The 23,420-nt window shown below is 35.2% G+C and overlaps 1 protein-coding gene across 7 annotated transcripts in view; it reads left to right on the top strand.

Moving 5' to 3' along the window:
* Ss18 (SS18 subunit of BAF chromatin remodeling complex) overlaps nt 1-22,880 on the top strand; it is an 83,297-nt gene extending 60,417 nt beyond the window's left edge. For 3 of the 7 annotated variants that reach the window (XR_015444250.1, XR_015444244.1, XR_015444247.1), the window contains 3 exons: nt 1,164-2,079; nt 2,916-3,049; nt 21,073-22,880. Coding sequence is in view for 4 of the 7 variants with exons in the window: in XM_004853140.4 (XP_004853197.1) it covers nt 1,164-1,256; nt 1,957-2,079; nt 2,916-3,049; nt 21,073-21,099 (377 nt within the window). In the remaining 3 variants the exon portion in view is untranslated. The remainder of the gene's footprint in view (nt 1-1,163; nt 2,080-2,915; nt 3,050-21,072) is intronic. The other 4 variants (XM_004853140.4, XM_087193940.1, XM_013075276.3 and 1 more) reach the window with 2 other exon arrangements.
* The last annotated feature ends 540 nt before the right edge of the window (nt 22,881-23,420 follow it).

Here is a 23,420-nt window from a genome sequence, read left to right on the forward strand (position 1 = left end):
AGTATGTACATAGAATATCCTACTTATAGCAACATTTATTTTCTTGAGCAGCATTGGCTACTTTTCCTTATGTTTATGCAGTAAACACATAGATGAAGAGTTGGCAAACTTTTTCTGTAAAGTTTTTGCAGGCCATATGTTCTTAGTCCCAACTGTGGAAGTCTTACTGTACCATGCGAGCAGCATTGACAGTAGTTAACTGAATGAGCAGGAATGTGTCCAGTAAAATTTTATTTATTGAAACAGGCCACACTGGCCATATGAAGACTGTAGGCCATAGTTTGCCAACCCTTGGTGTAGATAATAGGAAGTGGATGGGAACATTCAAATACTAGAGCACTAAGTATAACATTTATTCAAAAATTTATTCCTCGAACCTTAATTACACATTCTTGTAAAATTTAGTTCAGGTTTTACAATCTGAAAGGTTATTATTCTACAATTTTTTAGTGAAATTCAGGATATGAGTAAAGTCCAGTTACCTTACAGGTGAAATTTACTTTGTCTTAAAGTTATACTCTGAGTCAACACAGTATTAATTTTGTATAGATGTATGTTTATGATACTGTAGAAATATTTTCTAAAGGCTTCTAAAATGACAGCATTAAGAAATTTTTTTGCATCAGAAATACTTTTAGGTACCTATACTGTATGCAAGCACGTTAGACTAGAATATGAAAAATGTGTTTCAGTTTCTTTCGGGAAAAAAGTTATGAAGTTCTTTTATATTATGTATTGTTTTTAGCATATGCTGTGGAATTGGAGACCAACAGAACAGGTGTTTGACAAAATATGATAATTGCTTTCTTTGTTCATTCTAATTTAATTCAAGTTATTTACATGTGAAAGGCCTAAATGCTTTTAATTTTTTTTAATGGAAGATAAAAGTTTTTTTTCCTCCTCAATGAGGATTATCAGAGTTAAGAGGATAAGTGTAATAATGTTTCTAAAACTACTGTTTTTTGCTTTTAAAAAAATTTGCACGTTATTGCAAGATGAAAGGAATCACATTGGTAAATATTTGGCTAATGCAATTGAAATTATTTTTTATGTATTTCCATTTCTTTTTCTTTTTTACAATTTTATCTGAAAGTTTAAATATTTTTAGGGTTTTCACTCAGGGCCATTAACGTTTCTTCCTGTCTCTTGTCGAATTGATGTAGGTCATAATGATTACGGTTATCAGCAACCGTCGTATCCTGAACAAGGCTACGATAGGCCTTATGAGGATTCCTCACAACATTACTACGAAGGAGGTATCTATATACCTTCACACACACACATATATATCCCCTTCTACAGGAATGAAAATTCTTGCATAAGACAACTTCTGCCCATGCAAAGCTCTTGTAGAATACTAGTCGCTGGCTGTCTTGAAAGTTACAGGGAGCCCAAAACAATCAAAATAATTTCCTTACGAATATTTAAAATGTATAACCATGACTTGCCATTTCTAACAACAATAAAAAGACTAAAACATTTAAAAATAATTTTTTCCTCAGTGGAAATTTCCTATTTACATAAATCCCGTCAAACCAGTTTTTTCCTCATGTGTGTTTACATATGTAAAATTTTACATATAAGTATAGTGCCTTTAGGAAACAGCTTGCTGATCTTGTGTAGCTAGTGTGTGCTCTTGTAGCTGTCTTTAATTTTGTCTTTTTTATTTTATTTAGCATAGTCATGATCTTATGACTGTGATGTTCCAGTAAATGTAATGCTCGTATGGCAGAGACGCTGAAAATGCTGCAGTTCAACCTTGCAAAATTGGCTTTAACTGCAGTTTGTTTGGCCGAAATCCTTCTGTTTGGTTTGAGTTTTTCTTTGTTTTGTTAACTTTAAAAAATCAATATGGCATTTCATTTTGTTCTTGTGTTGTTGGCTATGCATCTTAGAGGGCAAAAAGTTAATGAAGTAAACTCTCAGTGTTTTATTCCTCTTCTCCAATTACCTTAGGAAACTCACAGTATGGCCAACAGCAAGATGCTTACCAAGGACCACCTCCACAGCAAGGGTATCCTCCCCAGCAGCAGCAGTACCCGGGGCAGCAGGGCTATCCAGGACAGCAGCAGGGCTATGGTAATCGCTCATTGCAGTTTTGGCCACCAAAAAGTGTGATGAATGGTGTTTTAAAATATGGCAGTAGATAGCTACATTTGTTTTTATAAGAATTATTTTTGAAAATTCACCATATTAATTGTGTTTATTTAAAATGTTCCCTGATTCTCCATATGACATTTTTATATATAAATTTTATATATGTAAATTTTACATATAAGTCATTTTTATGGGTAAACTGTTAAAAGATGATTGATTCTCGTATTGTACCTTTTGAATCAAGTTTTTTGCATACAACTTATGGCTTTTCAAGTCTTTAATTTCTGTTTTAAAATACTGTGTTAAGTTTGTGGATGCAGAGTGTAGCCATAGGATTCTTTGGGTGATTACATATGTAAATCTAGAGTCCTGCAATTATGATTTAGTCCCAAACTTTATTTAGAAATTATTTTGTTATTTTTCTTTGAAACTGCATCCTTTCTTTTTTTGCCTCTCGCTTGCAAAAGCTAACTTTCTAATTAATATATATAATATGTATATAGAGATAGATTAATTTTCTTATCTTCTGGGAGTTAACTTGTTTTACAGTTCCTTTAATCTTTCTTACCTGTTTTCATGTACACATCTAGAATTGCTAGGGCATAGTGCAATAATTGCATTGAAGTAGCATTATAATATTTTTACTCTTCATATGACCATTGAAATTTATTTCACCAAGCCTTTGAGAAAATGAAGCTAGCAAAATATTCTTTTAAATTTAGATACAAAAATATAATTATCTAGTTTTAAACCTTTTCTCATGTTTGAGGGACTTACATTTTTTATCTGGGCTTTCGTTTGTGTTATCTGTTTTGCAGGTCCTTCACAGGGTGGTCCAGGTCCTCAGTATCCTAACTATCCACAAGGACAAGGTCAGCAGTATGGGGGATACAGACCAACACAGCCTGGACCACCCCAGCCCCCCCAGCAGAGGCCTTATGGGTATGACCAGGTGAGTCATGGGACCAGGTGTGGAAATGTCACAATGATGGGGAAAATATTTTTCACTTGAAGCTTTCTTTTTCCTTCTCTTGTTTATAGTACAATTGTTAACAACAACGCACAGAAAAGTATGTTACAGCACTTTTAAGTCTCTTTGATAGGATGCTAAAGCACTTGATCATAGGTACTCTAATGTATAAAACATGACTTGAAGTAAGAAACTACCATTTTCTCAGTCTTTGTCTCTCCTCTCTACCCTTAGGCATACTTTCCATAGGTATTTTTCAGTCTCCTCATGTTCACGCTGAAGACTTTGCCTTGACCCACTGGATTTATAGTTCATCTCTGTCAGTGCTTCTATTAGCGTACCACTTCTCCTCAGAGAAGTGGTGTGTGTTTATACCCAGACTGTGCTGTCTCTGCCATTCTCTCTTCCTCCTTCCATACACATATCCACTACTTCAAGTATTATTTCTCTCCTTTGTCTTTCTGCTTTCAAATATGTAGATGTGAATCTCCTCCTAAGATGACTATATTCATTGAGCCTCATATTCAAGTTCCTTCTTTTTTTTTTTACTAAACTCCTCAAGCTTATCATGTGCCACTGTCATTGTTTTATGAATATCTTCAACCTACTTTGACTTACAATGGAAATGATTCGTTGTTATAGAAATGATTTATTGAGATGATTCCTTTAGATGGGTTTCAGGTTTGTCTAATGGGTTTCCAGTAAGGATATTTGGGTCTGTTCACCACTTAAGCTACCTAAAATAGGTAATTTTGAATAAGGATCTGTCTTTAATTTGTAAATTAGGGCTTGCTGGCTGATGCTGCAGATGAAGTAATTTGAAGAACAACTCAGATGGAGTATTGACTAGAATGAGGCATGGAGTCCTTTTCTCAGGCCTACAGCTTCTTTGAATACACTTCTTTTAAAGTAAAGGCAAAGGAGATCTGAGAGATTTGAACAACAAGAGTAAGGATAGATGAGTAATACACTAGAACAAAAAGGATCAGGCAGGAGTTTTAGAAGTCAAGCAAACCTTGCCTAATGAGTATCTGAGGGGATTATTTCTGAGCAGATAAAATTTAGGCTCATTCTAATCTACATGCTAACTTTCAAAAAGTGATACTGTATTCATATATTCCCACATTCAACAAATGTTTGTTAATTTTCTGTATGTGTTGAGTACTACATTAGGTCCTAAATAAGTGAAAGAGACATCGCTGTGGCTTATAGAGCAGCTGACTTGGTCTTCTGTTTGCATTTGACAACATGCTCCTTTTTCATTCTTGAGTCGTCTTCAGCTTCATAACACTGCTGTTTTGTTCTCCTTGGATTTACAATGATTCATTCTTATCTTAGTTCATTTTGTATTGCTATCGCAGAATGCCTGAGGCTGAATACTTTATAAAGAAAAGAGCTGTGTTAGCTCACAGTTTTACAGATTAAGGAACATGATGCCAAAATCTGTTTGGCTCTGGTAAGGGCCTCATGATGGCGACATCACAGTGGCATGGATGTAATCACATGTGAAAGAGAGATTATTCATAGGAAGTTTTGGGCTCCCTTATAAGGAACTAATTTGATTCTATAAGATCTGTATTGACCCCTTCTGAGACTTCATTATCTTCCACTAGGCCCCCTGTCTTAAAGGTTTCAGCACTCAACGTTGTCCCACTAAGGGGCCAAGCTACCAGCCCATGAACCTTTAGGCAGCCAGCCACATCTAAACCACACCAGTTTTTTACTTTTTCCTACTGGTTTCTTTCTTTTACCCAAATAGCAGTCCTTGGTTCTGTGTTTTTTAGTTTCTAAGTCATCCTACCTTATACTTATTCTTAGCCTCCCCTTCTCAACCTGGTTTTCTCTCTCTTCCATCTCTGTATAGAACATCTCTCTTTAGTTTTGCCATTCCCTCAACATTAGTGTATTAGGGACTAACCTGACCCTTTTTCTTTTTAAGTCAGTATATTTTTAAATCTCGTCACCTTCAAACCATTCACTGAGCACCAGTTGTATGCTATATACTGTACTAAGACTGGGAACATATCAGAGACATGGCCTCTTCCTTTGTGAACTTAAATCTAGATGGGGTTAAACAAGTAAACCAATGATACAGTGCAATAAGTACTTGGATGAAGAAAGTAAAGATTTATGTAGAAGAAGCTTCAAACTCAGATAAGAGGAAATAGTCCTTGTGAGGTATTACATAAGTGTGACCCATGGATGGGCCAGTATTAGCCAGGTGAAAGAAGCCAGGTGGAAAAGAAAGGGATGTCCTAGTCAGAAAAGGGCTAGCGTTAAGCTATAAGGTTCAATAAGGCAGATGCATGTGGACAAAGAGGCCACACTTTAGAGAGCTATTGGGGTTAGATTTGGAAGGCTCTTGCAACCCATATTTGGAGACTTGGACTGGCATCGGTGTGGAGCCTTTGAAGAATTTTTAGTGATGTGTAGCAGTGCCTGGCACTTGTTAAGCATCTTAGGCATATAATTTCCTTCTCTTTTTCAACATAGTTATTCTAATCTCTGAAGTTCCTCGGAATTTGAATCTATTCAGGTGGCTTTTTATTAATTTTATTACTAAAAAGACTGGTAAAAGTGATAAGATCTGTTTATACCACCAGTAGTTCAAGCCAACAGTAATGTGTTCAAAACAGTAACCAGGACCAGAGATTTAGTTCAGTGGTTCCGCCGCCTGCCTTGCAAGCGCAAGAACCCAAGTTCGATCCCTGGTACCAAAAAAAAAACCAGTAACCAGATTATACCACCTCTTTGCTCAAAACATTGTGGTGACTTCAGTCTCAGAGTACAAACCCTATCTCACAAAGGCCTACAAGGATAGAGATGGCCTCTTCCCATGTCCTTCTGCCCACCTGGCTCTAAGCTTTATATTCCAAACATTTGCTGCTCCTGTGAAGTCTGCTGCACTCACATTGGCTTATTATATGTTTTTCCTTATAAATATCAAACAAATTTCTCCCTCAGAACCTTTGTATTTGCTCCTCCCTCTTCTGCCTGAAACTATAGCTGCTAGCTGCACTTGCTCAGATCTCTGTAAAGTACTTAATACCCTCCAATGCATTACTTTTCCCTTTCCTTTTTTATACTTTAAACAGCTTTATTGGTATTTAATTTACATACAATAAGTTATATGCTAAAAGTTGCAATTTGATGTATTTTGACTGTATTCACCCATGAAACCATTATCAGAACCAAAATATTGAGCTGTCCATCTTGCCTGAACCCTGTGAGACTGCATGCCCTCCCTACACAACCACTGATCTGCTTTCTGACACTAGTTTAATGTTCAGGAATTTTACATAATGAGACCATTTAGTATGTTACGGTTTTGTCTGGCTTCTTTCAGCATAATTGTTTTATCCATATTGTATATATCAGTAATTCTTTGTTGCTAACTGGTATTCAATTATATGGCCATACCAAAATTTATCCATTCATGAATAGATGGTCATTTGGGTTTCTTGTTGGGGCTCTTAGAGGTGAATTGCTCTGATTATCTATGTACAGGTCTTCTGCAGACATGTGCTTTCATTTTTCTTGACAGAATACCTAGGAATGGATCACATGGTATTTAATTTAAGAACCTGCCAAACTGTTTTGCAAAGTAGATCTACCATTTTGCATTCCTACCAGCAGTGTATGAGTTCCATTTCTCCCATCTTTTTTTTTGGTACTAGGGATCGAACTCAGGACCTTGCACTTTCGAGGTAGGCACAGCGCCACTGAGCTAAATCCCCAGCCCACTCCCGTCTTTTTGCCAGTACTTTCATTAATCTTCAATTTTAGCTTTTTTACTAGATGTGTCACAGTAGCCCATGATTCTGATTTACGTATTCCCAAGGACTAATGATGTTGACTATCTTCTCATGCATATTTACCAACTATGTATCTTTTCTGCAGTGTCTGTTTAAATCTTTTGCTCATTTTAAAATTGGATTCTTTATTTTCTAATTGAGTGCTAAGAGACCTTTGTATAGTCCCGATTCACTTCCTTTAATAGATGTATGGTTTGCATATATTTTCCTGCATTCAGCCTTTCCATTCTTTTTTTTAAAGAGAGGAAATGTGAAATTTTGATGAAGTCTAGTTCATCAGTTTTTTTTCTAATGGATTGTGCTCTTTGTATCATATGAATTCTTTAATAATAAGAGTTCTTTATCTAACTCAAGGCTACAGAGGTTATCTCCTATCCTTGTTTCTACAAGTCCTGTATTTTTCATTTATTTTGGGGGTCTGATTTAATTTTTGAATATGATTCAAACTATAAATTGAAAGTTTGTATATTTTTTCTTATGAATAGATACCTGATTTTTTCAAGACTATTTCTACTGAATTATCTTCTTAACTATAGTTCTATAATAAGTCTTGAAAACTGTTTATTTTCCAGATTTGTTTTTCCTTTGTCAAAGTTGTTTTGGCACTGTAGGTCCTTTGTATTTTCATGTGAATTTTAGAATTTGTGAATTTCTGCATAAAAGCTTACTGGAATTTTTATTGGAATCGCCTTGGATCTATCAGTTTGGGGAGAATTGTCATGATATTAGTGAGTCTTTCAGCCTATGACCATGGCATGTTCCCTTAAAATTGTATTTGTCAGCAGTATTTTCAGTGTACACAGCTTTTGTCAAATTTATCCCATAAATATTTTATATTTTTGTTGTGATAAATTTTAAAATTTTATCATCTAGTGGTAAGTTGTTAGAATATGCACAGAATTTATTTTTGTATATTGATACTTCATCAAAACTGCAACCTTACTAATATCACTTATAATGTGCAGTAGCCTTCTGTTTTAGATTGCAGTGAGCTTTCTGCATGGAAATCACACTGTTACTTTTCTAATTGAGCACTCCCGCATCCCTCTATCTTCTGCCTCAACTAAAGCCTCCAATAACAATGTTAAAACAGTGAGAGTGGACATCTTGCCTTTTTCCTGATCTTAGGGGAAAGGACATCAGTCTTTCTTAAATAAGGTATTAGTTTGTAGGGTTGTAGAGATCCTTTATCAGGTATGATATTCCTCGTTTGCTGAGAATTTTTATCATGAAAGAATGTCTGAATTTTATCAAATGATTTTTCCTTACCTATTGGGGTCATGGGTTTCTTTTTTCAGTTATTGAATTGCATTGTTTGATTTTCAGATTTTTAACTTTGCCTACCTCGGATAAAATTCAGTTGGTCATGATATATTATCCTTTCTGTGTGTTAGATTTGATTAGCTAAAATTTTGTTAAGAATTTTTCCATGTATTTTCATGAGAAATATTGAACACAAATTTTCTTTTCTTATAATGTTTTTGGTTTTGTTTTTAAGGTATTGTATTAGACTTATGTTAAGTTGAGAAGAATTTTGTCCTTCTTCAATTTCATGGAAGAACTGACATAAAGTTGGTAATACTCTTTTCTAAAATACTGGGTACAGTTCACCAGTGATGCAATTTGGCCTTGGAGCTTTTGGAGTAGAAAGTTTTGTATTAAAAATTTAATGTCTTCGTTAATTATATTTAGCTTATCTATTTCTTCTTGGAAAAATGCTTATTTCTTTCAAGAGATTTATTCATTTTATCTGTATTGCAAATAGTTTGTTATCCTTTTAGTATGTCTAGAATTTGTAGTGATATTACTTCTCACTTCTGATACTGATAATTTCTATCTTTCTCTCTTTCTCCTCATTAATCGGACTGGTTTTTATCTCTTCATTGATTTTCTCTGGGAGCCAGCTTTTTGTTGTATTGATTTTCTTATGCCCATATGCTCTTCTGTTTCTTTCTGACAGATCTTTGTTATTTCTTCTCCTTACTTAAGTTTCATCTGCTCTTCTTTCCCCACTTACTTAAGATGGAAGCTGTAGCTCCATTGATTCAAGGCCTTTCTAATATGAGTGTTTCTTTTCTTTTAAGTGCCCCCAAGCTGCATTGCAAAGATTTTAATATGTTCTGTTCTTATTTTCAGTGGGTCAGACTATGTTCTGATTTTGGCTTTTTTAGCCAAGTTACTTAGAAGAGTGTAGTTTAATTTTTAAATATCTGGAGATTTTCCAGTTATTTTTCTATTACTGGTTTTCATTAATTTCATCATTACAATAGAACACATTTATTAGGGCTTGAATTCTTTTGTATTTATTAACATTTGTTTTATGGCCCAGAATATGGTCTATGTGGGTATTGTATAAAATGTCAATTAGATGAAGTTGGTTGGTAATGTTAGGTCTTATATGACCTAGCTGATTTTCTACTTATAACATTAATTATTGAGAAAGGGTTATTACAGTTAGGCATTTGCCCCATTCATTTTTGTTTTATGTATTTTGGTGCTACATTTTTAAGGTACTTGTTTTCAGGACTTTTAATTCTTCCTGAGGAATTTCTTCCTTTACCATTGCTTCATTATCTCTATTTATATTTGCTTTGAAACCTACTTTGGTTTTAAGTACCCATACCTATTTTCTTTGGATTAGTATTGGAGTGGTATTTTTGTGTGTTTTTTTTTTTTGGGTGCCGGGGATCGAACTCGGGTCCTTGCGCTTGCGCAGCAGGCCGCGAAACCACTGAGCTAAATCCCCAGCCCTGGAGTGGTATTTTTATGTTTAAATTATTTTTATGTTTAAATTATTTTACAGGTAGGCATCATATAGGTAAGTCTTCCTTTTTATTTATATCCTGTCACTCTGCCTTTAAACAGGCTTTTTTTTTGTACCAGGGATTGAACTCAGAACCTTGCACTTGCAAGGCAAGTATGGTGCTACCGAGCTAAATCCCTGGCTAAATAGGCTTTTTTGACATTATGGATAATGTGATTATGAATAGGACTTAAGTAAATCATCTCAATTTTTCTCCCCCCTTGGTCTCATTTGGTTTCTGTTCTCTTTTTTTCTGCCTCACTTTGATTTTTCCCAGTTTTTAAAGAGTCAGCTGTAGTGTGATATAATTCACATATCATATAGTGCATATTTCAGTGTGTACCATTTCAGTGGTTTTATAGTGTATTCACAGTTGTGCAGCCATCACCACAATCTAAGTTTAGAACATTTCACCATCTGCAAAAGAAACTGTACTTCATAGTCATTCATCTCCTCCTAAATGCTTACTGGTCGGGAACAGCTAGTTTACTTTCTGTCTTAATGGTTTTGCTTACTCTGGGCATTTAAGGTAAATGGCATCATATGATATACGGTGTTTGGTTTCTTTCACTTGGCACAGTGTGTTCATGGTTTGTTCTTGTAGCATATATTAGGCCCTTCAAGTGATACTACACCACTTAATGTATAATGTAAGAATGTTAAGATGGTCTACTTATATTTCTTCTTTCTTGACTGTGTTATTGTTGAAAATTTTACTTATACATCTTATAAATCCCACAATATATGGAATTTATCTTTTAAAAAGTTATATTTTAAAATTATATAAATAATATTGAAAAAAGTATTTACTTAGTTATGGATTCTAGTACAGTATTCTAATTACTCCTGTGTGTAGATCCATATTTCCAGCAGGTGTCAGTTTCCTTCACCTAAACAACTGCCTTTAACATTTCTGGAAATGCACATCTTCTGATGATAAATTCTTTCAGCATTTCTGTAGCTGAAAAAAATGTTTATTTTGCCATTTTCTCTGGGTGTACAGTTCTAGGGTTAACATGCCTGTTTCTTTTGATTTTTTAAAAATTAATTAATTAATTAATTAATTTACGGTACCAGGGATCAAACTCAGGCCCTGCACTTGCCAGGCAGGCATGGTGCCACTGAGCTACATCACTAGTCCTCTTTTGATACTTTAAATCCAGTGTAAGTAATGTTAAATTTCGTGACAAGGAACACAAGTTATGATTGGGGTGTTATTTCACCAACCTTACTCTCAGGTGTTTCTGCACTGTCATCCTCTTCACATAGTTTCTAAGGAAACGTTTGCTATTCTTATTTTTAGCGTGTCTTTTTTTCCGCAGCAACTTTTGAGGTTTTCCCTTTATCAAATTGTTTGACAAAAAAAATTACTATCACTCAAACTGTAACTAGACCATACCTTGGTATAGATTTCTTCATGTTTCATATGCTTGGTATTTGTTGAGCTTCTTGCATGTGTGGCTTCATGGTTTTGACCCAGTAGGAAAATTTTTGGCCAAATATTTTTCCCCTTTCTACGTTATACTCCTTTCTTTCCTCTTTAACCTCAATTAACATTCATATTTAGTTGTCAGAAGTTGTCCTGTAGCTCACTGATTCTCTGAGTTTGTTTTGTTTTGATTTTTTTTCTTTATTGTTCTTCTTCTTGAAGTTCTCTAGTCTTTTTTTTTCCTCCCATTAAGTTTACTGGTACATTTTAGGTATAAAACACAGTTAATTCATCATTGGGATCTTGTACCTTTACATGATGTATCTTGGTTCTTATTTTTTTTCCCCTTTCCCCCTGCCCTCCCTTCACCCCCTCCACCCTTCCCTATTTGCAAAGACTTTGTTTCCATTTTTTTTCTTTTCTCATATCTTTTCTTTTCCTTTCTTTCCTTTCCCCTACCCCTCCCACTTCCCCTGCTCCTTTAGACCTTTTCTTACTATTATACAATAACAATTATACATTTTTTAAATTACAATATTAAGATCTAGGAGACATTACCACAGATTTTACAGAATTTCAAAGGATATAGAAAGCATATTACAAAAATCTTTTTTGAAATAAATTTGATAACTTCTAAGAAGTACCTTGGAAGACAAATTAATGAAACTAACTTTGGAGGAAATATAAAATTTGAATAGCACCTATTAAAGAAAGTATATTCCTAGCTTGAAAACCTACCTATGTGACAACAGGCTCATATGCATTTTAACTGATAAATTATATCAAACATTTAAAGCAGAAAAAAGAATGAGCACTTCTCCCCTTATTTTAGGAACTCAACATTGTGCTAATCCTAAAACTGGATAAAGATCATAGAAGAAAAAAGTGTGAACATAGATAGAAATTTATTTAACAAAACAAACTCTTAGAAGTCAGATCTGACAGTATGTAGAAAGTGGTTTTTTTTATAGGGATGGCAGTGTTGGTTGAAGATTGGAAGATCCACCCCTAAAAGTCATCGTTTTAACAGAGGAAAGGAAAAAGCCATATGATCCTGTCACTAGTTGGAGAAAAATATTGGACTAAATCCCACAGCTGTTCTTGGCAAAAGCTATCAGGAGACTAGAAGTAGAACAGAACCTTCTCAACAGATCAAAGACATATACTCCATACTTCCAGCAAAAACCCCTTATATGAATGGAGAAGATACAATGCTTTCTCCCTTAGGTGATGAACAAGGGCAGATATGCCTACTCTTCAGCTGTCCATTAAAGTTTGAAACATAGGCCTAAGCAAAATAGTCTGGCAATAAAATGACACAATTAGGATAGGATTGGCAAGGTAGAAGCAAAATCTTTATATGTAGATGAAATGATCATCTACAGAGAAAATACCAAGAAATCTCTAGGAGCCCCTAGAACTTGTGTTTTAATTTAGCAGGATTAAAAAACACAAGGTATGTATAAAAATTCAGGTGTATGTATACTTGCTATAAATGAAGAATTGGATATTGAAATTTAAAAGTTATGTAGGAGTACAAAGTACCTAGAAAAGTAAAAAGAAAAAATCAGTGTTGGAAGATGTTTAGTACCTAATTTTAAGACTTCTCTAAAGCTGCAGTAATCAAGGCAATGTTGGTGTTAGGAAAGACATATAGATCATTGGAATAAAACAGAGAATCTAGAAATAGAACCACACATATATGTCCACTGAGTTTTGAAAGATTATTTAACATTAACATTTTGTAGAGTATAAACTCAATTCAAGAGCAGAGGAAAAGATAGTGTTTTCAGCAAATGCCACTAGAACACCTGGTATCCGTATATAAAAAATTAACCTCAGCCCTTTATTTCCATACATGAAAATAACTTGAAGGGATCTATGAACCTGAATATGAAAGCCTAAAACTATAAAACTTTAAGAAGAAATTATAAGGGAAAATGTTTATGAATTTAGGGTAGGCAAGAACTTCCTAGGATACAAAAAACATCATGTATAAAAGAAATTGATAATTTAGATTCCATCAAAATTTAGAACTTTAAATGACATCGTTAAAATGAAAAGTCCTTAAACCATATTTACAATGCATATAACCCATTGCCAGAATATATAAAGAACTCTTACAGCTCATTAATAGACAACCCAATTAAAAAGTAGACTTAAGAAGATGATAAATAGCCAGTGCAGCACATGGAAAGGTGCGCAACACTAGAATCAGAAAAATACTAATCAGTACAATAACAAGATTGAATTATAAACTCATTAGGGAGATGAAGTTAAAAGTTTTAAAAGCCTTGTCATAACTTTCTTTTTGTTGGATTTTCCCCCTTTGTGTTTAATTTGTCACGCCCAAAGGATTCATTGTGCTTGGCTTCCTGGGGTTGTGATCCTCATTGTCTTTTCCCAGGATGTTGTCTAAAATTTTTTGAGTGCTGGCTTGGTATTCATGATGTTCTTAAGGTGCTTTTTATCATGAAAGTATCTTATTTCTCCATCAATTTTGAAAGATAGTTTTGCAGGGTACATCAATCTGGGTTGGAGGCTGTTTTCCTTTAGGGTTTGGATTATGTCACTCCAAGCTCTTCTTGCCTTGAGGGTTTGCACTGAGAAGTCTGCTGTGATTCTCATGGGCTTTCCTTTATATGTGATTTGTTTCTTTTCTCTCACTGCTTGTAGAATTTTGTTCTTCTGTTGGGTTTCTGGAATCTTAACTATTATATGCCTATGTGTAGATTTTTTTTTTGATCAAGGCTATTTGGAGTCCTATATGCCTCACTTATCTGTATGTCAAGTTCTTTTCCCCTCCTTGGGAAGTTTTCTGCCATCACTTCTGTGAACAGTTTTTTTATGTCATCTGCACTCTCTCTTTCTTCATTGACTCCAATCAGTCTTATGTTATTCTTCTGTGCATCGTCTAGCAGCTTCTGGATTGCTTTCTTGTGGTCCCTTACAATTTTAAAGCAATTTTTCTTTACCTGGTCACTAATTGTAATCTTATCTTCTATATCTGAAATTCTGTCCTCACATTGGTTCATTCTGCTGTGTAGAGTTTCAATGGAGTTTTTAATCTCCTGGAAATCTGTATCTGTTTTACGGATTCCATTTGTTTCCTTTGTTGGGATTCCATCATGTTCCTCAGATCCTCTACTTTTTTTTATCTGTGTCCTCTGTAGATTTATTAATCATGTCTTGCACTATGGGCACAATCTCTGCTGTTATCTGTGAAATTATTTCTGATTTCATTTTTTCCAGATCCTCTGTTGTTGCCAGTTCAGGGAGTCCAGGTGGTTGAGTATCAGAGTGTTCCATCTTGTTTCCCTTTGGGGTTGCTGTAGGTGATCTGGAAGTCTGTTTTTGAGGCTTGTTTACATGTCTTCTCATTTCCATGGGGGGCGGGGTTGCTGCTCATGCCCCCGCAGCTCACCTCCTCTGCCCTGGGAGCGGTGGAATGATGGCTGAGGAGCCTTGTCTGAGCACTAGGATTTGATTTTTTTTTTCTTTTTGGTACCAGGGATCAAACTCGGGACCTTGCACTTGGGAGGCAGGCACCAGAACCACTGAGCTAAATCCCCAGCCCTCTAATCTTTCATTGATTGTGTAGTCTGTTTTTAATCCTTTCAAAGATACTTTTCATCTCAGTCATTGGAATTTTCATCTAGAGTTTTGAGTCTTTTTCATCTTTTTATGTCTCACCTTAAATTTTGAGAATATTGCCGGGGATTTAGCTCAGTGGTTTTGCCGCCTGCTGTGCAAGCACAAGGATCCAAGTTTGATCCCCGGTAACAAAAAAAAAAAAAAGAAAAGGAAAGAATTTTGAGAATATTAAATAAAAATACAACTGTTTTAATACCTTCTGCTAATTCTAGCATCCATGTCATTTTTGCATCAATTTTGATTAATCTCTTTTCCTGTTCATTATGGGTCATATTTTTTTCCTCTGTTTTTGTGATAACCTTTGATTAGATTTCAGACGTTTTGTATTTTACTTAATTGGGCCATGGATATATTTATATTTGTAGAAATACTCTTGAGCTTTCTCTTGGGATTTAGTTTAACAAGTTGGAACAGTTTGATCTTTTTGGAATTTTATGGTTTTCTAGGGAGGACCCAAGCAGTGTGTAGTCCTTGACTAAATATTCCCTGGTGTTAAGGTAAGAACCTTTTGAATACCCAGTTCCTTTTCTTTTTCATTCTGACTGGTGAGAGGAAATAAGCACTGGTGAGCACCAAGTAGTATGGAGTCCTGCAGTCCTTTTCCTGCAGTCCTCAGCCCTGGGTCTCTCATGTGTACACTTGCATATCAGTGCTGTGTTGGATACTTGAGGAAGATTCTTCTGCAGATCTGCACATCTCTGCGCCTCAGGTCATTCTTCTCTGGCACTTGGTCCTGTTAACACTTGTTACCCTTTTTCTTAGGCCCTGAGCTTTATCTCCTTAATTCAGAGCACCTGGCAGACTTAGCCTCAGTTCCCCTTTTGCACTTCAGCCTGGAAACTGTCAAGGCATCAAGCTGTAGAAACTATAGAGAGCTCACCTCATTTGTTTTCCATGTTTCCAGGGCTGCTGTCACTTGTTGCCTCTGTCCAATGTCCTGGATACAATTGTTTCAAATGGTTTGTGTGGTTTTTTGTTGTTTCAGTCTGGAGAGTAAATCTGTCTTGACCTGAAAAATGCTTAATTTTTCAGCTTAGCAGTTGTCTCCATATGACAGATTATTTAATAGCTGTTCATTGTCCCACTTCCTAGTGTAAGTTCTTTTTTTTTTTTTGGTACCAGGGATTGAACTAGGGACCTTCCGCCTGCAGGGCAGGCGGTGGCAACACTGAGTTAAATCCCCGGCCCTAGTGTAAGTTCTTTAAAGGGATCACTTTGTTTTTATTACTGTTGATTCTCAGTCACGTCATAGAACATAACATATCACCAGCAAATATTAGTGAATAAAAAGAATGAGTAAAGCTATTAGTTACTGCTGAGATTTGAATGGTAGTCACAAGAATAGAGAGAAAAGGAACCTCTTAAAATAATGTTAAGACTTTTAACTGAGCAGATAAATGGAATGAAAGAAAGATGCTTGGTATTGTTCAGATTTCTAGTTTAGAAGCTGTTCTCATTCATTGTAGTCTATCTAGACACTCTCATTAATTCATGGCTTCAGTTTCCTATTCTGTTAAATCCCAAATCTCTATTTGTAAACTGAATCTCTCTTCTGAAAATCAGATGTCTACTTGGACAGCTCTACTTACTTTTATCATATATATTCAACATAACTGTAACAAAATGAAACAAAGTCATAGCTTTTTTCCCAGCCAAACATATTTCTTTTTGTACTATCATCAATCTAGAATACCAGATACCATATTTGTTATTTAAGGCTCCCTTCTTCCCTCCCCTGTGTAATAAATTTGTTGATCTTCCTTTCTGAAGACCTCTTGAATTGATCGTTTTTTTTCTGTTTTTTTGGTACCGGGGATTGAACTCGGGTCCTTGCGCTTGTGAGGCAGGTGACTGAACCATTGAGCTAAATCCCTGGTGATCATTTTTTTCTAATCTCATTTGCCTTATCTTGGTTTACACCATTTTCATTGCTTTCTTCATCATGGCAGGATTTTCCATACTGTCTTCTTGCTTTCTTATTAATTCATGACAACTCTAGTCTGAGGAATTTTGTAATTAAAAAATAGAAGAAACAGGAACAGGCATAGAGTGCTGGAATGATTCCTGCAAGGCAGTGGGCTGAGTGAAGAGGCTGGGTGACAAGTCAGAAGTGATGGGAGCTCACACCCTGTCCACTGCACAGTGGCCCTCCTGCTCCTGCGCTCTGCTTTCTGCAGTTTCTCATTCCTGCAGTCTGAAAATACTTGTGTTAATATTTTCGAGAGAGAGACAGAGAGTCTGCCTTCACATAGCTTCTGTTATAGAATATTGTCATCATTATTATTTTATTGTTATTGTTGTTAATGTCTTACTGTGCCTTAATAACAAATTAAACTTTATTGTAAGTATATATGTGTAAGAAAAAAATAGTATATATGTAGGGCTCAGTCCTGTTTTCAGGTATCCTCTGGGGATTTGGGATGTATCTCCTGTGCATATAGGGGAACTACTCTACCATGTGTCTGGCCATCAGTATTATTGAGTACTTAAGTAATTTGCAGATCGTTTTCATTTTATTTCCTTGAATAACTTTTAGAAGTAGGGATTATACTTATCCTTGTCAGATGAGAAAAATGAATCTCAAGGAAAGTTAGGTAACTTGTTGCCCAAAGTCAAGAAGGCTGTTAAATGGAGAAGTTAGTATCAGAAATTGGCTTCTGGCTCTAAAACCCATACTTATAACCCCAATATATCACCTTAGAATTTGCTAATGGTTCCTGATACACAGTTATGCCTTTCTAGGCTTAATTGTGATCTCGTTTGTTCCTAGCCATGTGATTTAACTTTGTCAATTGTTTGAACTATTTCAATTTTTTATCTGTAAAATGAAAATAATATTTACTATAGAGGTTACAGATGGACACAAATGTCTTAGCACAATGCCTGACATTTGGTATGGTCTTAGTTATTAAGATGAGTTAAGGGGCCGGGGATTTAGCTCAGTGGTTTCGCCGCCTGCTGCGCAACCGCAAGGACCCAAGTTCAATCCCTAATACCAAAAAAAAAAAAAAAAAAAAGATGTGTTAAGAGTTAACTCTTGTTAATATTAGCTAGGCTTTTTCTCCATTTTCTCAAGCCCTGTCTTACAAAGTAATTATTAGCTTTTACTCATTATTGTACATTCTTTTTTATTTTCTACTGCCCTAAGCATTCTATATTTATTTTTTTCCTCTCTGCTTTAGTTATTCCTTCTGTTTGAATTGTTCCTTTTTCTCTGCTATCCAAATCTGTTTTCTTAAAGCTTCCATACTCTCTGAAACATACAGAGTTTGCCCAAAAAATGTATATACTCTTCAGGAAAGAAAAATTTGTATAAATATTTTAATACTAAATTCATTGAGACATCATGAGATTAATACAAGTTATCTTTGGCCTCTACAATTACAAAAGGTGCTCAAAGTGGTGGCCATGAGCTTCCTGACATTTATTAGTATGGCGAACTGCTGCTTGGGTAACCTTAGTCCATTGAAATTGCTGTGCATGCATCTCAGTTTATTCTCTAGGGGCCAGCAGTATAGTAGCTTTTCTATGATACATGACATCCTTTAGGGTCCCCCATAGATAAAAGTGATAAAATATTAATACAAGCTTTTCTTTTCTTGGAGTGTGTATATATTTTTTTGGCGACTACATATTTCTAATTATTTTAGCCTATGCTGTTCTTTTCCTTTCTGAACCTTGGTAAAATTTATCACCTATTCTGTAATTAGACTTTAATTATTTGTTTCTAAATCTTAGATTTATTTCTGTTTTTATAGTGATAAACACATTTGTCCTATAAATGTTTATAATTTCTTGGATATAATTTATTTGGCATACATTATTGAAGAATTTTTGTGTCAGTATCTTCTCCATACTTAGAGAATAAGCATGGATAAGACCTGGTTTCTGTCCTCAAGTAGTTCCTAATATAGTAGATAAGTGATATTTTATATTTCTGTGGCACAGCGATTCTTAACCTCTCTTCCACTTTCATATTATTGCTGGGTGGAACTCACTTTCATCATTGACATCTCATTTTACACATTCATTGGGGAAGCATTTCCCTCCAGCATCGAGGGACTCCGTGTGTGTGTGTGTGTGTGTGTGTGTGTGTGCGTGCGTGCGTGCGTGTGTGTGTGTGTGTGTGTGTGTGTGTATGAGACAGTTTGTCCCAGGATGGTCTCAAACTCCTGGGCTTCAAGCAGTCCTCTTGCTTCAGCCTCCCAAGTAGCTGGGACTATAGGCACGTGCCATGGTGCCCTACTAATTATAATTCTATAAACTTTTTCTCATGTCCTTTTTATTTAAGTGTAATAGAAAATGAGGTGAGAATTCATATAGCCATTACAGAAAGGAAATTATGACCCAGAGTGAAGATGCTACTCTCCTGTCCCATGGGTGAAAAAACTGAGTCTCGAAGCTTTTGTAGGCACCCAAATGGAAAGTTAGCAACGAAGTTAGAATTTAAATTCAGCTTTAGTAGATGTAAATTCAGCTTTAGTATATGGTAGGCTAAGCATTAACCTTTATTTTTTAAACTTTTTATTATAGAAATCATAAATACAAAAAAGAGATAACACTTTATTAACATTTTGTCACTGTGGTGGTTCTATACCCCATGCAATTTTTTTTCATAGTACTGTGGTACCTCGATTTATGAACTTAATTTGTTTTATGATTTTGGGGCTGATGGCAACATTTGTGTTTGTGTGGGGAAGATGGCCATGGTCACATTTGTCCCCTAATGCAGAGTTTATGAATGGAAGCATAATTTTGCTGAACGCTTTTGTTTGCTAACTGAATTGTTTGCAAACAGAAGTGTTCATGATCCGAGGTATTACTGTATGTTAAAGCAAATCCTAGATATTATATACTTTTGCCTATATGTATTGCAGGATGAGCACTGACTTGTAATTTAGCTGAGTATAGCTGTGTAGAGTACATTAATGTAAAATAGCCTAATTGTATTCCAAGAGCAGTACCGTATTTTTTAATACACATGATGACATGACATTCCACAGATTATCATGTGTATCGGCTGTGGAAATGTAAACTTTTGGGGGACTGTTTCTTATGGTAAGGAAGTATTTTATCTCTGGAATATGTTTTCTTGAGTCGTATTAATGTGATTTGGTGAAATTTAGCCAAAGGAAACAATTAGCTAATTGTGTGCTGCCAATAAGTACTGTTTTTGGAAAATAGGTGCTTCCATGTCTGCTTCAAACATATTTAAGAAAATTTTAATAAAATACATATTTTCTAGTGTATTCCAATTTTCCTCTGCTTTAGTTTTAGTTTTTTGCAATCATAGGGGTGGAGCACGAGGCCTTGGCACAGAGCTACATTCCCAGCACCACTCCCCTGCAGCCTTTACAGCCCATCATTTGTGCAAGACTGAAATGTAAACATACGTATTTCTTTTGACCAGGTTGGATGTGTGCACATATGGGGGCACTATAGAGTGCTGTCCCTGAAGCCCATTTTAATTCAGTTTAATTTTTTATTTTGCGATAGGGTCTCACTAAGTTGCCAGGTTGCCTGGGATGAGCTTAAACTTGCATTCCCCCTGCCTTAGCCTCCCAGAATCCTGGGATTAGAAGCACGCACTACGAGGCCCAACTTCTGATTTAGAGGAAAAGATTATTCCTTCTCTTCTCAAACCAACCTTAGCAGAGATATTTCCTGGACATTATTCACTTTTCCATCCTATCAGCCACCAGCTCTTCAGGTCTACTTTATTAAAAACAACAAAAACAAAACAAACTTTCCTTGATTTTATAATACTGTGTATCTGAATACCTTTACTGACTACCTCTACTTTGTTAGCCTCAGGGAAAGGCACAAATATTTTAGTTTGAATAGAAGATTCTTTAACTTCTTTCTCTCAGATATGTTTCTACTCTCAATTGCCACTTATCCCAAATACCCTGGATGTTAATTTGTAATAGTAATTATATCAAGCTGTCTTCTCACAAGGTTGTCACACTGGGGTGTAACTCCTCAAAGTTCACAACTAGATCTTCTCACTCATCACTGCATAATTCAGTTCAGCAAAATACACCAAATCTGTAAATTCTTGCTATGTGACAGCTACTGTTCTAGGCTCATTTTCCAAACCTTTTAAAATTTTGTACTGTAAATCCACTTGCAATCGAATAATATCAGAAGAATGATATTGTATACTTAATCAATAAAAATTTTTGAACATGGGAGACACATTTGCTTTTGTTATATGACAATGTTAAAAATTATATGTAATTTTCCATGGTAAATTAATTTAGCTCATACTGTTACCTAATTTTTTTTTATATTTGTCTTTTAGGGACAGTATGGAAATTACCAACAGTGAAAGAGTACTTACATTCCAATAGCCAGTACTTCCTAGCAGCCGTATTGTCACCTCAGCACTGTGGCCACCTCCCTGTGAAGAGATCCTTCCATTCCATCTAGTTTTTTGGAAAAATCTTGTGGATAAGTGGCTGTTTCATCTTCAAGCAGCCTTTGTGGTTTAGTTGTAAAAGGCTTTAGTAGCTCAAAAATACTCTTGATTTCACATTTCTACTCTAGATGGCAACATTGGACAGAAAATGCAATGACATAACCAATTTGCAGTGATTTTGGAACTGTGTTTCAAATGGACTGTTACCGACTGAAAGGTGTGAACAGCTTTGTATGTTTATGAAGGTTAAGGGAATTTAATACTTTTCCACAGATTCTTTTGTAAGGGGAAGAGGGAAATGTACACTTTTTACAGCAGCAATATTTTGTATATTATGTTTATTTCATGTGTTGAATATGCAAGGCGGTACACTACGCACTGGACAGAATCAGAAATCCTCTTTTAATGTGGACTGAAGTGTGGTAGATGACCTGATTGTTTTGGTCTCAAAATGGTGTACAATGAAGCTAACGGTGAGGGAGGAAGACAAAAGCACACCGTATGTCCACTGTCGTGTTCTTACAGAGGAAACTTAAATCCCTTATATCTGTCAGGTAATGAAGGGCACTGTGATACTGTTTTGAGTAAAAATACATTTTTTTAAAAGCCTTCCCGTTTTGTGGATTAAAACCTTTTTTATAAAGATCATTTATAATACTGTTTTAAAATGTAAGGCAATAAGAATTACTTTATGTTGGATCTGAAGAATCTTTAGTAACAGTTTCATGTAAACAGAGTGGTACTCCTTTCCTCAAATAGCAATAACTGAAGACAAAATTGTTCGTTTTATCTTGTTTGAGTAATCAGAAGGCTTAGTAAATAATGTCAAAAAACATTTTATAAAGAATATTAAAGAAGAGTCAACATTGATCCAGTAATTTTATTTTTTAACATCAGCAGGATAATTGGTTTGTATAATAAGATAGTAATTCAGGAGACTTTACAAACCTTTATTTCATCTTTCTTAACTGGAAATAATGCCATTATAAAGGAACGTTCTTATATTTTTTTCCCTTTTTTTTATGTTGGTTAATATAACCCAAAGAAATGGTTAGTATAATGCTTATTGATGAGGTTTATTCTGATCTATATTAAAAGCGTAAAGGTTGCATTTTAGATCTCCTTGTTTATAAGTATGAGATATTTACTCATTATTTGAGACTGTCCTGTGCCTGATTATTTAGTTAAATTCAGGGATAATGCATTGGGCAGGAAAGCATGCATTGAGAAATTTCTAACCACAGTTATTTAAGCATAATCTGAGAACATCTAGCCCAAAGGTAAGTTGCTGTTTTCATCACAGTTGCCTGTCCCCAGGGAATTAGATGTAGTCTTTGTAATTGAATTGGTTTTTCCCACTTCTAAGTGGAAACAAAACAGAAGGGGTGCCATAAATTTGTATAAGCAGAACATAGTGTTCTCGACATACTGTAATCAAAAGTGGGAATTTTAATGTGTCTCTGTGTGTGTATGAGAGAGAGAGAGAATGTGTGTGTCCTAAGGTCAGAATATGGTCTTTTTCAACTTGGTCAGTAGAAAATGGACATCAAGTTTGAACAGATAAAGCATGGACAGCCTTATTGTGATTGAAATGCTGAGAGATTTCTGTGCCAATTTTCCACCACTGTGTACTTCGTTGCTATTTAAAACTGTATCAACTCTAACGAAGAATAAATTATTTGTGATTTTAATTTTCTCATTTGTTTCTTTAAATTAGATCTCTTTGACTCTTGTTTTGTCTGGAGACTGTGCTGTGGGTTTTTATATGTTAGTCCAGTATAAGCAGACTATATTTGTATTCTAGGACTTTATCAAAATTCTCTTGCCATGCCCAAGTTAATTAGAATTAACTGTTCAGTAATCAGCATGTTGTGTAGGCTGTTTGTTACAGAATTCTTTCTGTGAAAATGAAGTCCATGAGGCTATAATCAAGATGACTGAATTAGATAAATGAGTTGAGGAGACAAAATTGTACTGAACCCAACCTGGTGTAGATACGTTATCTCATTTGAAATAAGCTCAACTGACATTAAGAAATAATTTGTCTTGCCAACCCATCTTCTGTTGTCTTATTCTCCTTTTAATGGAAACTAAAATTGCAATTTTAATAAGCAGAATTTCCTCTAGGACTTTCTTCCTGGAGACTAGTGCATTTGCAAGGTTTAATTGTTTTATAACAGTCCTATTTCGTAAAAGTTTTTAATTGGTGGTGACAAAAATTACCTTACTCC

This window comes from Heterocephalus glaber, unplaced genomic scaffold (genome assembly GCF_053883595.1).
Source record: "Heterocephalus glaber isolate CG9 unplaced genomic scaffold, H.glaber_assembly_v1.0 deba00000331, whole genome shotgun sequence".
NCBI lineage: Eukaryota > Metazoa > Chordata > Mammalia > Rodentia > Bathyergidae > Heterocephalus > Heterocephalus glaber.